General features: G+C 41.9%; 1 protein-coding gene across 3 annotated transcripts in view; it reads right to left on the bottom strand.

The window, feature by feature from the left end:
- Nucleotides 1–18,523, bottom strand: part of CDH6 (cadherin 6) — a 142,301-nt gene that overhangs the window by 8,876 nt on the left and 114,902 nt on the right. For 2 of the 3 annotated variants that reach the window (XM_084781522.1, XM_084781523.1), the window contains exons 6-11: nt 16,301–16,488; nt 13,810–14,063; nt 7,548–7,684; nt 5,176–5,297; nt 4,026–4,143; nt 3,634–3,885 (exon numbers count right to left, since the gene is read on the bottom strand). In XM_084781522.1, the coding sequence (XP_084637648.1) occupies nt 3,634–3,885; nt 4,026–4,143; nt 5,176–5,297; nt 7,548–7,684; nt 13,810–14,063; nt 16,301–16,488 (1,071 nt within the window). Of the gene's footprint in view, nt 1–3,523; nt 3,886–4,025; nt 4,144–5,175; nt 5,298–7,547; nt 7,685–13,809; nt 14,064–16,300; nt 16,489–18,523 lie in introns of all 3 variants that reach the window. The other variant, XM_084781524.1, reaches the window with a different exon arrangement.

The following is an 18,523-nucleotide window of genomic DNA, read 5'->3' as shown; positions in this document are numbered from 1 at the left end:
GGAGGGGAAGGCATGGTCAGATTCATGCCCCAATACCGTTATAGAACTAACAGATCTAAATGAGCTTTAATAATAGACTTCTCAAAGCCCGTTCTCTGCTCTGTCAAATGGATACAATACAAGGCAATAATATAATGTCTGGAGTGGTCAAAAGGAATGAATTAAGTGTGAAAAGTTTGCAAAACTCTAAATTGCTATATAGATTACACGTACTTATTGTTGGGATGCTTCAAATATTTTATTTAATATTCATACATGCATGTAACATGTTAGGTCAAATCCACTCCAAGTCCCCTACCCTCCAGCTCCTTCCCTGCACACTCTCTAACTTTTGTTTGAGTGCTTTTATTGTTTTCTTTGAGCAGAACACTAGATGCCTGTGAGTCACCTGTGGACTTCTGTGCGGTGGACGAGTGCCCTATTCCCAAACTACACCACTAGGCCAGGCCCACTTTTGTAGCAGATTTCCTCCTGTATTAGTGTGGCTTCCTTTCTCTGGCAGCCTCTCAGGTCTGCCTTGAATCTCTCCAATGCTCCTAGTTTAAGTCTGATGTCTCTTTAAGCCTGGATATTGCTCTGCCTTCCAGAAGCTCGCAGGGAAGCTCGCAGGGAAACTACACCAGCCTGGAATGAAAAACCTGGGTGTAGAACTGAGTTCTACCATCTGTCACATGTGTGACTTGGCCACATGACTTCCTTCACATCCAGCTTTAATATTGAAGTTGCATATAAGTACACTCCAGGGAGGCTTGAGGAACAGGAAAAACATTTGTAAAGCACCTTGAGCAGCAGCGTCTAGTCTATGGTGCGAACCTAGTTAAGCTAAATCTCATTTTCTTCTTTCAAAAAATTATGTACAGAATTCCCAAAACACTAGACAAGGTGTGGGAGGCACTGAAGCCAATTAAGAATAATAAAGAGACAGTGAATTTATTGCAGGAAAAAAAAAAGTGAAAAGGGAAGATAAAATGAGTTAGTTAGAAGGAAGAAAGTAGAGAAGAGAAAATGGATTGGTGCCTGAAGGTCTGTAAGTTAGCATGTCACAGAGACACTCGCACATCCATAGTTATTGCTGCTTTATACACAATTTCCAGGAAATGGAGCCAGCCTAGATGTCTAAATAGATGAGTAAAGAAAATGTGATACATATACACAATGGGATTTTATTCAGCCACAAACAAGAATGAAATCATGACATTTGCGGGGAAATTGATGGAGCTATAAATCATTATGTTACTTGAAATAAGTCAAAGAATTAATCTTGTATGTTTTCTACATAAGGAACCTAGACTAACATTATATGTGCATACAAATATGTGCACGTATTTATATGTGTGGGGTTACCCAGGGGTAGGAGTGTAGGTTACAAACTAGAAAAGGTCTGATGAGAGGGGAGGAGGAGGGTATTGAACTGAACATAAGAAAGAAAGCAGAAGGTGGCCAGCTGGGGGAAGGAGAGGGCAGCAGGGAAGGTGAGATTCAGAATGAGGTGTGAGGACACATGTGTATGAACAAGTCCTGATGACACACATTGTTTCAGATGTTACCCTTAAGAAACAATCAAAAATGCAAAAAAAAAAAAAAAAAAAAAAAAAAAGGACAGACTTCTACAGAGAGGAAAAAAGGCAAGCAGATGACAGGTGCCCCGCCTTCTACTAGCACAGCCCCGCCCCCCACCCCGCCCCAGGTCATCTGGACTCTTCCTTCAGCTTTTACAGATGCACAGTGTTAGGGACACTGATATGCCGATCATAAAACGCTCTGTTCAAATCTTGCTTGAGAGGCGGATCATGGTTCGGCAGCCGAGTTTCCGGTCTTCTGGTGTGATTGACAGCATCGGTCAGCAATGAGAAGCGTCCTTCTTGTAGAAATGCAGGTCTCTCTTGGCTTCTCTATTGCTCTCCAGGCTTCGTTATTAGGCGGCGTTTCCTCCTGTGTAATCTGGCCTAATGCTTTCTTGTTTGCTTTTTAGAGAGGGTCTCATGGATCTCAGGCTGGCACGAACTTACCCTGTAGCTAAGGATGACTTTGAATCTCTGATCTTTATTTTTTCACCTTTCCAGTTCTGCGATTGCGGGTGTGTGTCGAACTTTGATTTTTTTTTTTTAAACTGTATAGGTGAGACTGTAAAGCCAAATCTTGTTTTTATTTCTCAAAATATTATTGTGTTTATTTTATTTCCATGGGCGTTTTATCTCCATGCATGTCTGTGTACCACGTGTATGCCTGGTTCCGTTGAGGATGTTGGACGGTTTTGAGATCTGGCGCGTAGGTGCTGGGACTCCAGCCTGGGTCCTCTGGAAGAGCAACCAGTGCTCTTAACTACGGAGTCATCTCTTCAGCCCCCTTTTCTCAGTTTTGGAAGGGTTATATTGGCTGATCTTTGATTTTTTTTTTTAACTTGAGTAATAGTCAAAGGCTTGTTAAGCTTTTTGATTTCAGGGTTTTTGACTTAATCAGTTGATTGGAAGAAAAAGCACCATTCATATCTTTGCTAGACTTTGTGTTGGCTTCTATTTCTTTGAGAACATTCCTAGGAGAAACATCTTAATGGGGGAGAGATGTACTTGGCTTGTGGATCCAGAGGGGCCAGGCCATGGTCACCTGGATCTGCTGCTGAGAGTGTGACGAGGCAAAGCATCATGGTGGCGGGGGCATGTGATGGAAGAGGCAGCTCATCTCATGGTGGCCAAGGGACAGAATGAGAGGCAGGGTCCAGGGATCAGGTATATCCTTCAAAGCTGTGCCAGGTAACATAAGTCCTTCCGCTGAGCCCCACATCCTAACAGCCCACTCAACCGTGAACTCATCAGTGTATTGATCATTTGATGAAGTTAGCAATCCCTGATCCAGTTTCCTCCCAGTTGCGCCACCAGCTAGGCACGATAGCTCTAACACATGAGCTGTTGGAAGAGGACTTCATATCCAAGCCATAACCGATCTTGGTTTTCCTTTTTATTACATTTGTCCCGTTGGGATCCAGATTGATGGGAGTTATTTACTAACAGTCTGAAAAATTATAGACATGACATATGTGTCAACCAGAAAGCGATGCTAAGTGGGTAGTTATTCCATTGTGTAGCTCAAAATGAGTTTGTTTTATTAAGGAAAGTGCCATAGTTTTATTTCTTCCTCTGTGAGATAGAAGAAAAGTCACCATCATCTTGTTCCAGTTTTCAGTTGATCGTAAGTGTCACCTTTATAGAAGGGGCTTTTTGTCAGATGTCCAGTGCTGCATGACTTGTATTCTTCAAAATCTACCAATGCTTGCCAAGTTAAATATGGGCAACAATGGAACAACCATGGTATATATATTGCTTTCTAATTCCCCTCCCAAGATGCATTTCAATATGATAGACAACGTATTCTTTTGGTGAAATGGTCCCCTGGGCAAGCCATGGCACGGGCACATATCACATCTGTTCATTCTTCAAAGCCACTTTTTAAAAAAAAAAAAAAAAAAAAAGCAAAAAACGAGTTCATGTTTGAACAACACAGATTCTCAGCGTATGACTCTACTCACCTAGAGGAGGCTGTATGCCTTACTGGGGGAGGCGGAAAAATCTAGAGTGTCACAGTAACAGTGTGTGCCCCTCACCAAGGGGAGATAGGATGCAGGGAGAAGCAGTTTACCTAGTAGGATCACGATGCACAGGAGGATAGCCACCAGAGCCCCTGTGCTCAGCCCCGTGGGGTGGATGAGGGCCTCGGCGTGGCAGGACTGCATGTTCCCATGGTGGTCACATGCACAGACCCGGACAGTCACTGTCCCAGTGCTGCTTTGGACTGGGTAGTCGTTGTCTGAAATGACCACAGGCAGGAGATAGATGCTCATCTCGTGTCTGTTATAGCCATTTTTCCGAGTTAGGATCCCTGCGGTGTTGTCTGGAAGCAGAAAGCATAATGGTGAGTGTGTGTGGATAACACGCCACGCACTGAATAGGTTTTGATGGATAGATATGGACGGAGATTGAGATTCAATCTTATAGGGATGTGAATAGAGGGAAGGTAAGACGCCCACTTACCTTTGTTGTCTTGTATAGTAAAATTTGAGCCACTGGCTGCTTCTGGGGCCAAAGAGAAGGAGAATTGGTGTCCACTGTAAGGGTCATCCTTGTCAACAGCACGCAGGGTCTGAATCAGCTAAAATAGGAATCGTAAGGTTGTCATAAAGGTTTCACGACCCAAAAGTGTTTCTTACAGTTTTTCAGGACATTGCTTAATTTTATAGTTTGTAACTTAATGAAAGATGATTGTTCTTAAAAACAATCAACGCATTCCATTCAACGGGCTGGTGTATTAGAAAACCATGGAGCCATGGCTGCTTCTTTGCTGTGGGATCCACTCTGCAAACTGTGTGGTATTCACCTTGCACTCGTTCCGCTATACACCGGGGGTCCCCTCCTATGTTGTGACAAGCTGATTGGTCTCCAGACATTGGCAGCTATTCCCATGGACAAACTCATCTGGGCTGAGAAGCACTGCTAAACTGTCCCAAAGATCATCAGCTACATTGCAACTTAACAAAACGCAAGTGTGCTGGACAGCCTAATTACCTTCTTATGCTCATAGGTTAGTGACTTGGGAAAAAATTACAAAGAAAACTAATGTAAAAAAAATATAGTAACTTCAGCTTTCTGCTTCCCTCTGTACTTTCATAGCGCACTTCCGTTTTGATAAAGTGTAGCATAATTTCTCTGTCACAGGCTGCAAAGACCTATTTCAGGTGGCTGACAAATAGGTAAAGCAATAAAACATTCATGAATTTGTATTACTTTACAGATGGGCAATGTAAATAAGTAAAGCTGTGAATTATAGGCAATTGGATAATATGTTCTAGTTATTATTTTCAAGTACATATGCAAATTAAGCTATCTGTTCACCAATAAAGATTTTCTTCCAGCAACACTGTGACTAATCTATTTTAATGAAAACTTAAGACTGATTTGGAATCTGCATCAGTCTTGGAGACTGATGATCCTCTAGTTCTTAAAAACTATTTGTTCTCTTACGCAAGTTAAACTTTCATCTGGGTTGTTATTTACGGTATTAATATCCTTGGCATCCACTTCATAGATAATCGAGATGAGCCCTCTGCTGTGTGTATCACCTCAATGATTAGATCTAAATCCGTCTGACTTCCAATCTGAAGGTGCCTTAAGAAATACCACTCACCTGATCTGCTTTAGCTTTTTCACAGACAAAGGTTTCATAGAACTCGGCAAACTCTGGGGCGTTGTCATTGACGTCAAGAACCTTGATATATAGTGGCACCCGGCTGCTTTGCTTTGGGTTATCTGACACACACCAAAAAAGAAAGAAGCAGGCGTTTAGGTGTTGGGTCACGATTTCCCTTTAGGCAACAGCCAGCTACCCCCTCGTTCTCAGTCTTCCACTATAATCCCCTGGACAGACTTCTGGTACACCGAGGGGCAGGAGCTGGTAGCTCATGTTTCCTCTCTCTCATCCACTTAACCCACATCTATTTGAATGTTCACTCAATAAAACTTTACTGGACATCCAACACCTAAATATGGGCTGGTAATGATTTTGGGTGCTGGGACAGGGAAGGAGCTAAATAAATATAGTAAATTTTAGGTATTCATTGTAACGTGGAGATAAACACACTAAACGTATGAGCATACACTATACCAGATGGCAAAATTAATCCAAGAAGAGGGATCGAGAGAGACGGAGCTGTTGGATTGAATGGGGTTGGCTTCTCAGAGGTACCAGGTTCAGATGTGACCAGTGGGAAGGAGTAAGCAGTGTGGAAACCTCTAGACTCCTGGGGGAATGACACAGCACATAGAAAGGCTCTGGAGTAACAGAGGATTGGTGTTCTACAAGTGCCCAGATTTTGAGCTGTTGAAGGCGGGTGACAAGTTCTGACACTAGCATTCCTCAGGTCTCTAGCGTCTAGTCTTGTCTCTCACACGGCCCTCCCAAAGTGAAAGTGGCTGCACATACATTGTGTTATGTCTTCGCAACCACCCATATTTTCAAATGTATTAGAGAAACATTAAAATTTAAAACCAGAAAAATTGTTGGCATAAACCTAAAATACACATAAAAAATTACTACGTTAGTAAAAAAAAAAAACCAACTACATTTCATGTTTTGAAAAACGGTCTTTTTCAGTGGAAAATTATTTTGTAATTTTAAAGCTTTACGAGTTCGCGGCTGTTAGTGTCCATGCCAGTCCCTTGGCACAAACTCTGAAATCCAAATTCCGATCTAGCAGACATCTAATGAGGTGCCCTTATCACTCTCAATGCCAGCGCCTCCTTTTGCCCACGCCGGCTGTTTATTATTTCACCCACTCTCCATTAGACACTTCACATCTCATGCGTTTTGTTGACAAAATGGAGCTATAATACACCATTTGATATGAAATATTTCACAGCAGATATCCAGCTGAGATAAAAGTGTTTAGAACTTCAGAAATTAAAAACAAAAACAACAAAAACAAAACAAAACAAAAAAACTAGAAGAGCTATACTTCAAAAGCCCATTTTAAACACTAAAATATTATTTTAAAGATTATCCCTTTTTATGTGCTCTCATCTAACGCTGCCTCACAGTTCACATCAGCTTCCATTGAATAAAATGATTTCATTTGAAAACGTTTTTTTTTTTTTGGCACTATTTCTCTTTGTGTTGGATTTCACATGGAGTGCCACAAAATTCATTCGAAAAATTTTATTGATTATTTGGTGCCTTATGTTGTACAATTTTCTAGACTATAGGAATGTGACAAGCTGTAGCTTGTAATTTGGTAAAGATTTGAAATAGAAATTCTATAGAAAGTTAGGAAGAATATCTAAAAGGTGTTGGCTAATGCCTACATTTTGAAGATATATGGCGTTACCTATGTGTTTGCTTCCTCATATCTAGCTGTCTGTCTATCCGTCATTTATTTATCTATCACCTATTCTCCCCCCGCCCTCCCCCCCCCTCCATCTACCTACCTCTGCCTCTGAGTGCTGGGATTAAAAATGCACACCACCACCACCCTGCTTAATAGACCCATGTGTGTGTGTGTGTGTGTCTGTGTGTGTGTGTGTGTGTGTGTGTGTGTGTAGGCCCCAAATTCATGTTTGGTGTCTTCCTTCATCATTATCCATCTTTCTGGTTGCTAAATGCTTTCCTGGTCTAGATAGCCAGCTTGCCCTGGACACCCCTCTGCCTCCTGAATGTTGGGGTTACAGGCAGCCACCCCATCCACCCAGCTTGTGGGCCTTGGAGATCTAAAGTGCGGTTCTCACACTTGCCCAGCAAGGTCTTTTCCTGCTGGGCCATCTTTCCAGCCTCGAGACATGTGTTCTTATTTCCAAATTGCAGAATTTTCATGGTTTTTCTCTAGTTAAGGTCAATTAACACATGCTTAGAAGAAATGTCATTGCAGATCTCGTAGTGCTGTTTCAATCCACATGTATAAAGCAGGACCATTGACAGGAGGTGAACAGCTTTGGCCCTGCTTGAACAAGCCCTCACCATGACCCTTATCACATCAGTGGAGATAGCATTGGTAAGGCTGGACTTACTAATCTCTGTTGCTATCACTGTGATGTTGTGCCACAGCAGTGTTTCCCGGTCGAGAAGTTTCGATGTAAAAATTGATCCATTTCCAGAATCAATGTTGAATATCCTGTCCATATCTGTGTGTCTATCCACAGAATACCTAAAAAACACAGAATAGAATTTAGAAAAGCTTTCCTTGGCTTGCTCTTTTCCCATCGTAATACCACTCCAAGAATATCTTGTCTTAATTCTTCCTACCTGTAGTGGGTTTAAGTATCTGTAATGTTAAGCAAAATATTTTGATAAATTATATCTTTACAATCAGGTTGAACAGTACACTTATGAGGCAAGCCATGTGATCTTAGAGATCACTACTAATTTCTTTTTAATGTGCAATTAGAACAAGCTTATTATAATATGTAACTTAGATTGAGCTTATATAGAAACTACTCAATTTCTCATGACTCCGCGTGTGGTATGTGTGTAGGTATGGATTTGCTCACCCACCACCAGAAGTTAATGTTGAGCCTTTCTCAACTGTTCTTTTTATTCACAGAGATAGGTCCTCTCCCTTGAATGCAGCGGTCACTGTCATGGCTCGTTTGGCTAGCCAGCTTGCTGCAGGGATCCCCAGTTTTCCCCTTCATGTGCTGGAATTCTAATCAGGCTACCATGTCCATTTGTCCTTTATGTATGCTCCGGGGGTCCAAACGCCAGTCCTAATTCTTTCATTTCATGCACCATTTCCCCAGCATATATTCTATTTTTAAATTAAGTGTTTAGCCTGGTTGAATAGGAACGGGAAGGATCAGGTATCATGGCACGAAGGGAGAGAATGCTGGAGCGAGAAAAGGAATTGGGCGAAGTAGAGACCTAGCGCAATGGAAACTCCATGGAATCTCCAAGGCAACACAAGCCCAGACTCCTAGTAATGGGGGGCACGTAGCCCGAACTGGCTATCCGCTGTAAGCAGTCAAGGCCTCAAGTCGGGGGTGGGGTGGGGTGGGGTGGGAAAGCAACTCTACCACAAAACTTTTGATCTACAGATTGTCATGCCTGCAGGATGTGCTGGGACCAGAGCCTAGGATAATTGTCATTAGAGAGCGCAGAGAGACTTTATCCAGAAGCGGATGGGAGCAGATGCAGATTCCCACAGCCAAATATTAGGCAGAGCTTGGGGAGTCCTGAGGAGGAGGGGGAGAATGGATTGGAGGATCTAAAGGGATCAAGGACACTACAAGGACATGGCCTGCATGCTCAACTGACCAGGACTCAAGTGGACTCATAGAGGTCAGGGAGCCTCTATGGACCCGACCTATGCCCTCTGACCTATGCCCTCTGACTTATGCCCTCTGACCTATGTCCTCTGCATATATGTTATGGTTGTGTAGCTTGGTGTCCTCGTGAGACTCCTAACAGTGATGGGGGTGGGGGGTTGCTGTCCCTGACTATTATATCTGCTGTTGAGACTCCTTTTTTCCCCACTGGGTTGCCTCATCCAGACATAAGAATATGTACCTGGTCTCATGCTGTGTGTGGTTGATGTCCCTGAAGGCCTGCTGTTTTCTGAGGGCAGGCTGAGGCAGGGTGGTGGATTTGGGGGAAAATGCAGGTGAGGGGAAGCAACTTGGAGGGAGGGGGAAACTGAAGTCAGGATGAAATACATGAGAGAAGAATAAATAAAAAGAGAAAAGATTTAAGTGTTTAGATCCTCAGAATGTTAATTAATATATGTGCTTATATAGGGTTTGGTTACTTCTATATTATCCATTTTACTTAAAAAAAAAAATCATTCTGTTTTCAGAAACAAAGATGCCCAGTGTGGGTGAGAATGGTAAGGGAGGACAGGGAGAGAAGAGACAGGATTAGATAGGAACCCAGAGTCTATGCAGAAGGATGGGTTGGCAATAGCAGTGAATTGGGGTCTATTTTAAATGGCATATAAGTCTATCCATGGGCTCCACGCAGGGTAGCACCGCAGTCTAAATCATGCTGAAGAGATGACTGGTTGAGCCGAGAAGCATGGTTGGATATTCCTGTCACAAGATGTCGGAAAAGAAAAACAGGGCTTGGAGAAGATTCAAGGGTCCATTTTTTTTTTTTTAAAAACAAGGTTTCTCTGTGTAGTCTTGGCTGTCCTGGACTTGCTTTGTAGACCAGGCTGGCCCTGGACTAACAGAGATCTGCCAGTCAAGGTTCCATTTTGGACACGTAGAGACTGAGGGCCTGAGGAACAGCTGGCAGAGAAGGTTCTAGACTGAATGTTAACTTATTAAAGAAATAAAAATATTAACTTTCTAATATAAAATTTTACTAGTTTTAACATACTTTTAAATTTATTTAATTTTGTAACTGATTTTTAGGGTAGCCATGTAAAGAGAACATGTATGTATGTATGTATGTATGTATGTTTATGAGTGAACAAGTGTAATATATCAAGTCTCTTCAGAATTTTCTCTTGATACTCGTTCACTATAATTTCCCATTTCCAGTGCATTTTAAAAACTTATGTCATGGGTGGGGCATTAAAAAATGGTTTAGTGGAAACACAATTTAAGTAAATCATCCAGTTATCAGACATAATTATATTTAGCATTATAAGGATCTAAGAAAAGTTAATGTCATTTGCAATAACGTACAATGCTCAAAATTCTATTTTGATGATTTGTTTTTATTTAAAATATAAGTAACAGGATAAAGCAAACAATATATTTTTATATTGCTGTTTGTCATTTAGCAGTTGTCTAAATGGAATAGGCATTTCTTTATTGCTTGCTATTCATATTTATTTCAGAAGAAATTAATGAAACTCACACTGGCTATTATGTCATCAGGTCTTAATGTTAACGTATTTAACATAGCCTTTTTATGCTCAGAAGGGCTCAAACTTATTTAAAAAGCTATCAACTGGTTTTGAGATTTCTGCCATGAACCAACAATTTTGAAAATATTTAGGCTAGGACACGGAGCTTACTTGATCATCTTTTTGTTGTTGTTGTTGTTTTGAGGATGAAAGATGAATATTTGTAATACATTGTTACTTTTCAGAAAGGAAGCTGTTGTACTCATGGTCTGTGCGAAACCCAATACTTCTCTATGAACGTGTTTTTCCCTCATGACAAATGCCAAGCTTAGGAAGCCCTGCTTCATGCGTTCATGAGCTGCTGCAATTATATACAGCAGTCATCTTTTGCTCTTTGTCTCAGGCTCCGGTACAGTTTTAAGTTACACAAATAATAACGTTTTTCTATCAAGCCTTGAAATAAATGGGAAGCTGTGAGGAAGTCTTAGTTGAAGGCAGCTTTAAATTTTAAAGAGAGAAGATTAACTATTTAGGAAATACCAAAATTTATATTGCCTTCCCTAATTGGGAGATTAAAAATTAATGGAAACCCTAAAATGCCTATATTGTTTAGGAAAGATGATTATAGACAAAGCTGTATTTTCTTTTTGTTGTTTATTTTCTTTCCTCTGAAGTAATTTCAGTTTATATCAGGGGTATTTATTGTTCAGAAACATTGACTGTGGTCATTGCCAATAGGAACTAAGGCACTGGGTGTCTGCGTGGCATAGAGAATGATCTTACCTTCTCCCCTCCGAGACTTCACCGCATTTTGTGATCAAATGATGTGTCTTGTAATGTGTCCTCAAGTGGGAAAGAGTTGTTTGGTGGGCAAGAAACTGTGGTTGTATGTGGATTTAAAAATATTTGCCTTATTTTTATTCATGTGTGTGAGTGTGTGTCTGGGTGTGTGTATGTACACGTGAACTTGGGTGTTTGAGGAGGTCAGAAAAGGGCATCAGATTCCCAGGAGCTGGAGTTAGAGGCAGTTACAAACCAACTAGTATAAACTTTAGGAAGCAGATCTGAATCCTCTGTAAGAGCAGCAAGTGCTGAGCTGGCGTGCTAGTCCCCACATAGACATTGGAGATGGTAGATATCTATAGTGACACGGTTTTTCTGGTATGTTTCAAAAGACACTGTAATAAAGTAATAGTAGGAAATTGTTTTGTGATTAAAGAGTTAAAGATAGTGATTGCATAAAAAAAATCCTTCAACACTTGGGAACTTATTTGTTCACCTAACATAGCCTTACACAGTTGTTCACTATTTGTGTCTAGACTAACCCCAGACTACTTACAGACATATCCTTTACCTAAGAATAAGTTTATCCTGTAAGGGTAATCACTGGAATATTCATTGATAGACCAATGTAATCTATGTGTGTTTCTAGAGTTAAATCTATATTCATACGTTAAATCCGTATGTACTAAGGGAAGGCTGGCAGCAAAAGTCTTTTGCATGAACCAACAGCCAACCCAGCTTGACAAGCTAAGTACTTCCATTCACAACACTGAGAATAATGCAGTGGGTAAAACTGGTTTTTAAAACTATTTAGCCTAAATTTCCAGAAGACATTTTCTCTTCAAGTTAAATGCATGTGCGTCTATCAGCGATGCTCACATTTGTTAACTCCCAGCATTAACACCTTTAAACTGGACTTCACACTGACTTGCTCAGGTCCCTCCCACTCCACGTAATTAGAACGAGCTCCAAGCGAAAGAACAGTTGTGAAAGTACCTAAGTTGTGTGTGCTACATTGACTTCCCTCATTACGCATGCTAGATTGACGCGGGGGAAACAATGGGTCCGTGGCGCTCAGTCAGGGCCGCCCCGGCGGACGGCAGCCCTCTTCAGCGTGTCGAAGACCTTCCAATAGGTGGATAAGACGCGGCTTGTTGGGCCCTGAGAGTAGAGTAGACGTCTGTGTGTTTTAGATATGAGGCTATCAGGAGGTTTGACTAGCACAGAGGGGACTGGCTGCTAGAGCTCGTGTACTTAGAGCTACACATATCTGCAATTACATTCTCCACACGTCAGACAGAACGACCACGTAAAGGTGTAGTGTGGGATTAGGTAGCTCTTCTAGTCAAAGCTTCCAGATGGCTTCTCAACTCAATTAGATAAAATGCAGGCTTCACCATGAACTATAAAGCCCAGCAGGACCTTCAAGGTCCACCTCGGCAAACCTTGCTGCCTCCTAATTAACCTCTCCTACCGCCTTCTTCCACTCCCTCCCTCCCTCCCTCCCTCCCTCCCTCCCTCTCTCCCCCTTCATCTCTCCCCTTGCTTTTCCCTATCCCCACTCCCCATTTCCTTTACTTCCCCCTAGGTGTGTCGGCCTCTTAGCTACTGCGACAACAGACCTCGCCCTCTGTTTCCCCTCTGCAAGTCTTCCCCCAGAATTCCCTTCATTCCCTTCAAATCTTTACTGCGAAGATTTCCCACTAAGAAGGCTAAGCCCGGTCACACTGTCTTAAACAATATCCCCATTAATTTCATTCTCAGAATTTTTTTTCCCACCTAACCTACTGCACGTTCATCCTTTGTTTTATTTCTCGCTGGAAGCTCTCTATGTTTCAGACTTAGCCTAGCTGTCTGCTGCATCCCCTTATGCAGCGTGTGCATGGTGTGTGGCAGGTACCCGGATCAGAATATGACTGTGGACTCATTGGCAAGAATCTCCACATTTTATTTTATTTTTTTTTCTGCCTACTTTATCTAAGGAAAATGATTTACATGCTAGAATTCCGATTTAGCATCTTTCTCATTTATTCTACTGAGCTACTGGCTGAAGGTTGGCAGTTGGTTGATTCCAGGATTTGCATATGATTCTAGAAGCCCCAGGTTGTCAGTGGCCTCAAAGAGCAATGAGGTTTCATTGCCACATGATTTATAACTCAGGAGCCAGCAAAGCACAGGGACGCCGGAGCTTGTTTACATAGCATTAATTTGGATCCTACCATATTAATTTCGCCAACATTTCACAGACATATCACAAAATAGTCCTTGTTTTTATTTACATATGCAAGAGGAAAATTGTTCATCTAAATGGAGCATAATTCTGCCTCTAAGTGTTACGTGATAGGTCTTCCGGCATTTGAAAAGCATGCTGGCTGTCAGGCTCAGTGGCTGGTGTATTTCTGTGTTCCACTCTTTAGGAGATCTTCTCAGCCCTTACAAAGAGCCCCATGTCAACCAGCTTGCCACCTGGTATCACCTCACTTAAATAGCTTTTTCCTCCCTCAACTTCTGTGTACTTGAGGTTTATGCTGTTGTTAAAATAATATTTATGCAGTGCGCAAGGACAGTTAAAGGTGCTATTTGGAACAGTTTTTCAGGAGAATACAACAGTCTGGAAAAAGGATTCCTCTTTTCTAAGGAACGGGGGTCTTTGGATGTGAAAATGGACTTATGAAAGACAAGTGTAGAAGTGCACTTACTTGACGGGATTCCTGGCAGCGTCAGGATCCTGAGCTGAGACAGAGCCTAAGGTTGTGTTTATCTGCGCATCCTCTCGTATTTGTAGGATGTAGGCCAGTTTGCTGAAGACAGGCGGCTCATCCACATCGTCTACCACGATTCTCACCGTGGCCGAGTCTTTGAAGGGGCCCAGGTAGAGAAATCGGGGTTCCACATGGGGATTGGAGGCTTCCACCTTGAGGGTGTACACTCTCTTCTTTTCAAAATCCAACAGCTTCAGAAGAAAGTGATGCAAGACACAGAAAGGCAAGGCAGAGACCATTTTAGTGCAACTCTTTGGCGAATGAACGCGAGCGGGCTGCGTACGGAAATCACCACACATTTGTGCAAAGTTAGGCAGGGGCAGCAAAGATGAGATTAATACCACCCTCCCATGGGCAGTTGCTATTACATAGGTTATGAAGAACCATAATGCAACCGTGACAGAAATACAGCCTGGATGTCTGTTGCCGCTGAAAAAGTGGGTGCTCAGGTGCTAGGCACATGGGGCAGGAAGGGAACTGGACACAGGGATCTCTCCCTCCTCTCTCTCTCCTTTAAGACACCTTGTGTTTGAATAGAGTGGGTCATCAGGGGCAACTGGCCACATGGAGTAGACTTATTTTGCCAGAGGTTCTCACATCTGGCTCTATCTGCTGGGTGTTTAGAAGTTGCCAATGCCCGAGGACTCACTCTTGCCTACTAAACCAACATCTCTCTTCTGGAGATGGCCATGTACAATTTTAAACATCAACAGGTGAATCTAAGTGTAGCCAGTTAGCACTAAACAAGTTGCTGTTGCAGGAGTTAGTAAAATCCTTCCTGATATCCTCAACAAGGGCACTGGGCTAATGATCTGCTGCAGAAGAAAGCAATGATCCCGCTGTCGAGGGCCTCTACGAAAAGATTTTGCATTTGGAGACATGGTGAACCCAGATGCGTGCTGCTGACTCGTAGTTTTAGATGGTATCATGGCAAGGCTCAGTGGAAACACTATTAATCAAGACGTTGGCGAATGCGATTTAGTCTGCTAGGCAAAATTTCAGTTTGAATCTGATAAGGCACCAAGAAAATTAAAAAGGTTAATGTGCACTAACGGGCTTCCTAATCATATCAGGCTCTAAAACATTGGTCTGAGTGTCACTTAAGCATGGTTTATTGTGTTTCTAGATATTCAGACATGTTCTTAAGAGGACAAATTTTCTTGTTATGTACATCCTCCATGTTTATGATGACCAGCAAGGTAAAGCTAAGGGAGAGAGAAGGTACTATACTACACACAACAAAAGTGAAATCAATGAAAATTAACCTAAATCAATACTTTTAGCCCTGAAACACAATTTGTTGTTGTTTTTTTTAAACCATGGCCACATTTTGATATAGTGCTCTGTGGTGCCAGACCATTTAGAGAGCCTCATGTTGCAGAGAGCGGCTGAGTGGGTCACGTGAAATTCCTTCATTTGTTTAAATGTGTGGTCTCTGCATTTCTTCTCTCTCTAATTCAAGTTATCTTGCCCCCTGCTTGCACTAGACTTCCCTTCAAAGCACGTTGCACAATTTGCAGGTGCCCATCCATTGACCGGCCTCTTTGCTCCCTTGTTGATTCACTCCTGGCCTATATAGGTTCCGGGACAGCAGAGACCACCTGTTGTAAGTGCCAGCAACCCACAGCAGTGTGTGGCATTTCGTATTTTGTTGCTTCTGTATGAATTTCATTTGTTTCTGTTATTTCCTTAGAAGAATTTTAGTAGAAATTTATTGAAAGTATAGGCTTAACGAATATATAAAAGTCCTTTTAACTACTAAAAGCCAACGTAAGGGATCTCAGTGCAGTTAGAATAAGGGCTTATAAAAAGAGGGAAACGATGAGTCTGAAGAAATGTTTATAGGAGATGGTCCCTGTCCTTGGTAATTTGGGAGCCAGGGAGAAGCACTTCATTGATAAGGCAGTAAGAGTTTTTCTTTTGTTCGGTATCGATGTAGTTGTACAGGCCCAGACAAACAGCCTCTTTTTCCCCTGCTGAACAATAATATTTGGAATTGAATAAATCTATTAAGAAGCTGTGTTTACATCTCCTTATCCCTCCTTTCCTATATGTGTATGCTTACCTGTGCGTGCACGTGTGTGTGTGTGTGTGTTTGTGTGTGTGTGTGTGTGTGTGTGTATGTGTGTGTATATGCACTCATGTGTTCTGTGTATTTGTGTGTGAAGGTCAGAGGTCAACATCATATCTTCTGTCCCTTTGAACTTATTTCTGCTAGACTGCCTGGCCACGAGGCTTCCAAGATCTCCCTTTCCCTACCTTTCCTCCAGCACCTGAGTTACCAACAAGTGCCACCACGTGCAGACTTCATGTGGGTGCTGTGGATCTGGCCTCACTTGAGTCCTCATGCTTGTACAAGCGCCTCACTCACAGAGCCATCTCCTCAGCCCCAAGGGGTTGTAACAAATGCCCATACCAACAGCATTACCTTCTTGACAGTTATGATCCCTTCCTGGGTTTCCTGGTCGGTGATGACATCAAACATATCTTGTCCTTCACCGTCTGTGATGCTGTACTCGATCTCTGCATTTTCTCCCACGTCAGCATCACTGGCTTTGATCCTGCCAATTGGCGTTCCCGGTGGAGAGGACTCAGGGGTCTTAAACTGGTATGTACCTATTAATCACCAAAGAGCCAAGTGAGGCAGAGAGCAGGAGACACTCTCCCACAACAAGCAGTCCATTCTTACCCGTAAGTGTGCATTCCAAGAGCCACAGTGGAGTCCTAACTGCAACCAGTACTAAATACTAAATACAGGGTTTGGTCAGAATTTAATTCAGGGTTAAGTACTGTATTGCTTCTGAATTTGTTTTTTAATACATACATACATACATACATATCTTTGGTAACATTTAACATATAAACAGGGCACAATAATAGACTATTAGCAATAGCTTATTTCTTATTAAGAAAAGGGGGCAAGAATAATAACACATGGCAGTAAGGATATTTTAAATAATACTTCTGGACTGTGGCTGACAACAAGTGAAGCTGCAGAAAACCCAGACCTGGCTGAAGGGAGCCGGCTTTCAGACCTCGCTGTGGATGGAGACAGACTTAGGCTTCCTTCAGGATAATAAATGGTACCCTAATCTCCTTATGTCTGTACTCTCACGATAATTAGACTCCACCTCCTATTTCATAGCCTGTCTCTTTGCAGATGGAGTGTTTTCCTCTTGGTCTGTAAACAAGCTTCCAAATCCATGCTGTCATTAGGAGGCTAAGTGGGAGAGGAGGGTTCCAAAAGCCCCACGAAGGCACTATACAGCAGAAAGAATGGAGAATGTAACCCTGGGTTGACTTGAAGCCAATTACTATGTGTTCTTAATGGGGCCTTTTCCTGACCTTGCTAATACTAGCTGAAGGTGGAAGCAAATTACAGCAATTTGAAAAAGTACCCAGGTAGCCATGATTTGACTCATAATCAGAGCTGGATCTAGATGCTGATTTAGAGATACAGACGATACGCTGAGAAGTGGCAGGCTATATCCTTTCCCCCCTTTTCCCTCTGACTAACTCATTATTAATTTCACTATAGCAGTTTTTCTTATGTAGGTTGGTTTTTTTGATGTTGTTCTTTTTGCTTGTTTGTTTGTTTTTGTTTGTTCTTGAGACAGTGTTACTGTGTAGATCAGGTTGGCCCTGAACTCACAGAAGTCTGCTTGTTTGCCTCTAGAATTCTGTGAATAAGGTGTGCACCCCCATACTGGTCAGCATACTTATATTTTTACTTCTTATCCAAAATTTTGTAGATGATGCTCTTTCTTAATATTGTCAGGTTGCAGAATTAGTTTAAAAAACAAAGATGTGAGTTTCAGTTTAGATCTGACAGTCTTGCAAGCCATGTACTTAGAATGTGTGCATGTGGTGTGTGTGTGTGTGTGTGTGTGTGTGTGTGTGTGTGTGGTATATGTGTGCATAAAAACCAAAATTATCCTAGCATCGGTGGTAAAAGGTGAGCATAGCTGACTTCTAAAATTTATTCTGTTTAAAAATTTTTATTCTATTTTTATGTTATAATTTGCTAGTTATTCACATGTGATTTTGGAAAATTAAAAAACCCAAAACACCCCACCGGACTATGGCATCATTGAAGTACAGGTCTTCAATGATGCAAATTCCCTGAGTGTTGGGCTCTGGTGGTAAAATGACAAATAACAAAATATCTTAAGTATATAACTAGGTTCTGCATTGTCTTCCCCCTGCTTTGGCACACAGTCTCATAGCAGGTAACAGGCAATGCAAAGAAAGAGCAGGGTAAGCGACAAATCTCTATGGAGCCAAGTGCCAGAGACCCTGCGTACTGGCAAGTATGACATGTATGTATGTATGTATGTATGTATGTATATATGTATATATATATATGTACACACACATACACACACACACACACACACACACACACACACACATATATATATATGTTTTTCAAGACTGGGTTTCTCTGTATAGCTCTGGTCCTGGAAATGTAGCCCAGCTTGGCCCTGAACTCAGAGATCCACCTGCCTCCGCCTCCCAAGTGCTATGAAAGGCATACGCCACCATGTCAGGCCCAAGCATACTATTTCTAATTTAGGACTTTGTGGGAAAAATCTTAGGGCTCAAAACTTTTCTTCTGCCTATATCACAAATTCTTAGCTCTTCTGTTTTT

The sequence above is a fragment of the Acomys minous genome (genome assembly GCF_964271855.1).
Source record: "Acomys minous genome assembly, chromosome: 5".
Classification (NCBI taxonomy): Eukaryota; Metazoa; Chordata; class Mammalia; order Rodentia; family Muridae; genus Acomys; species Acomys minous.
The sequence above is the reverse complement of the archived record's forward strand: the minus strand, read 5'-3'. Positions and strand labels throughout refer to the sequence as shown.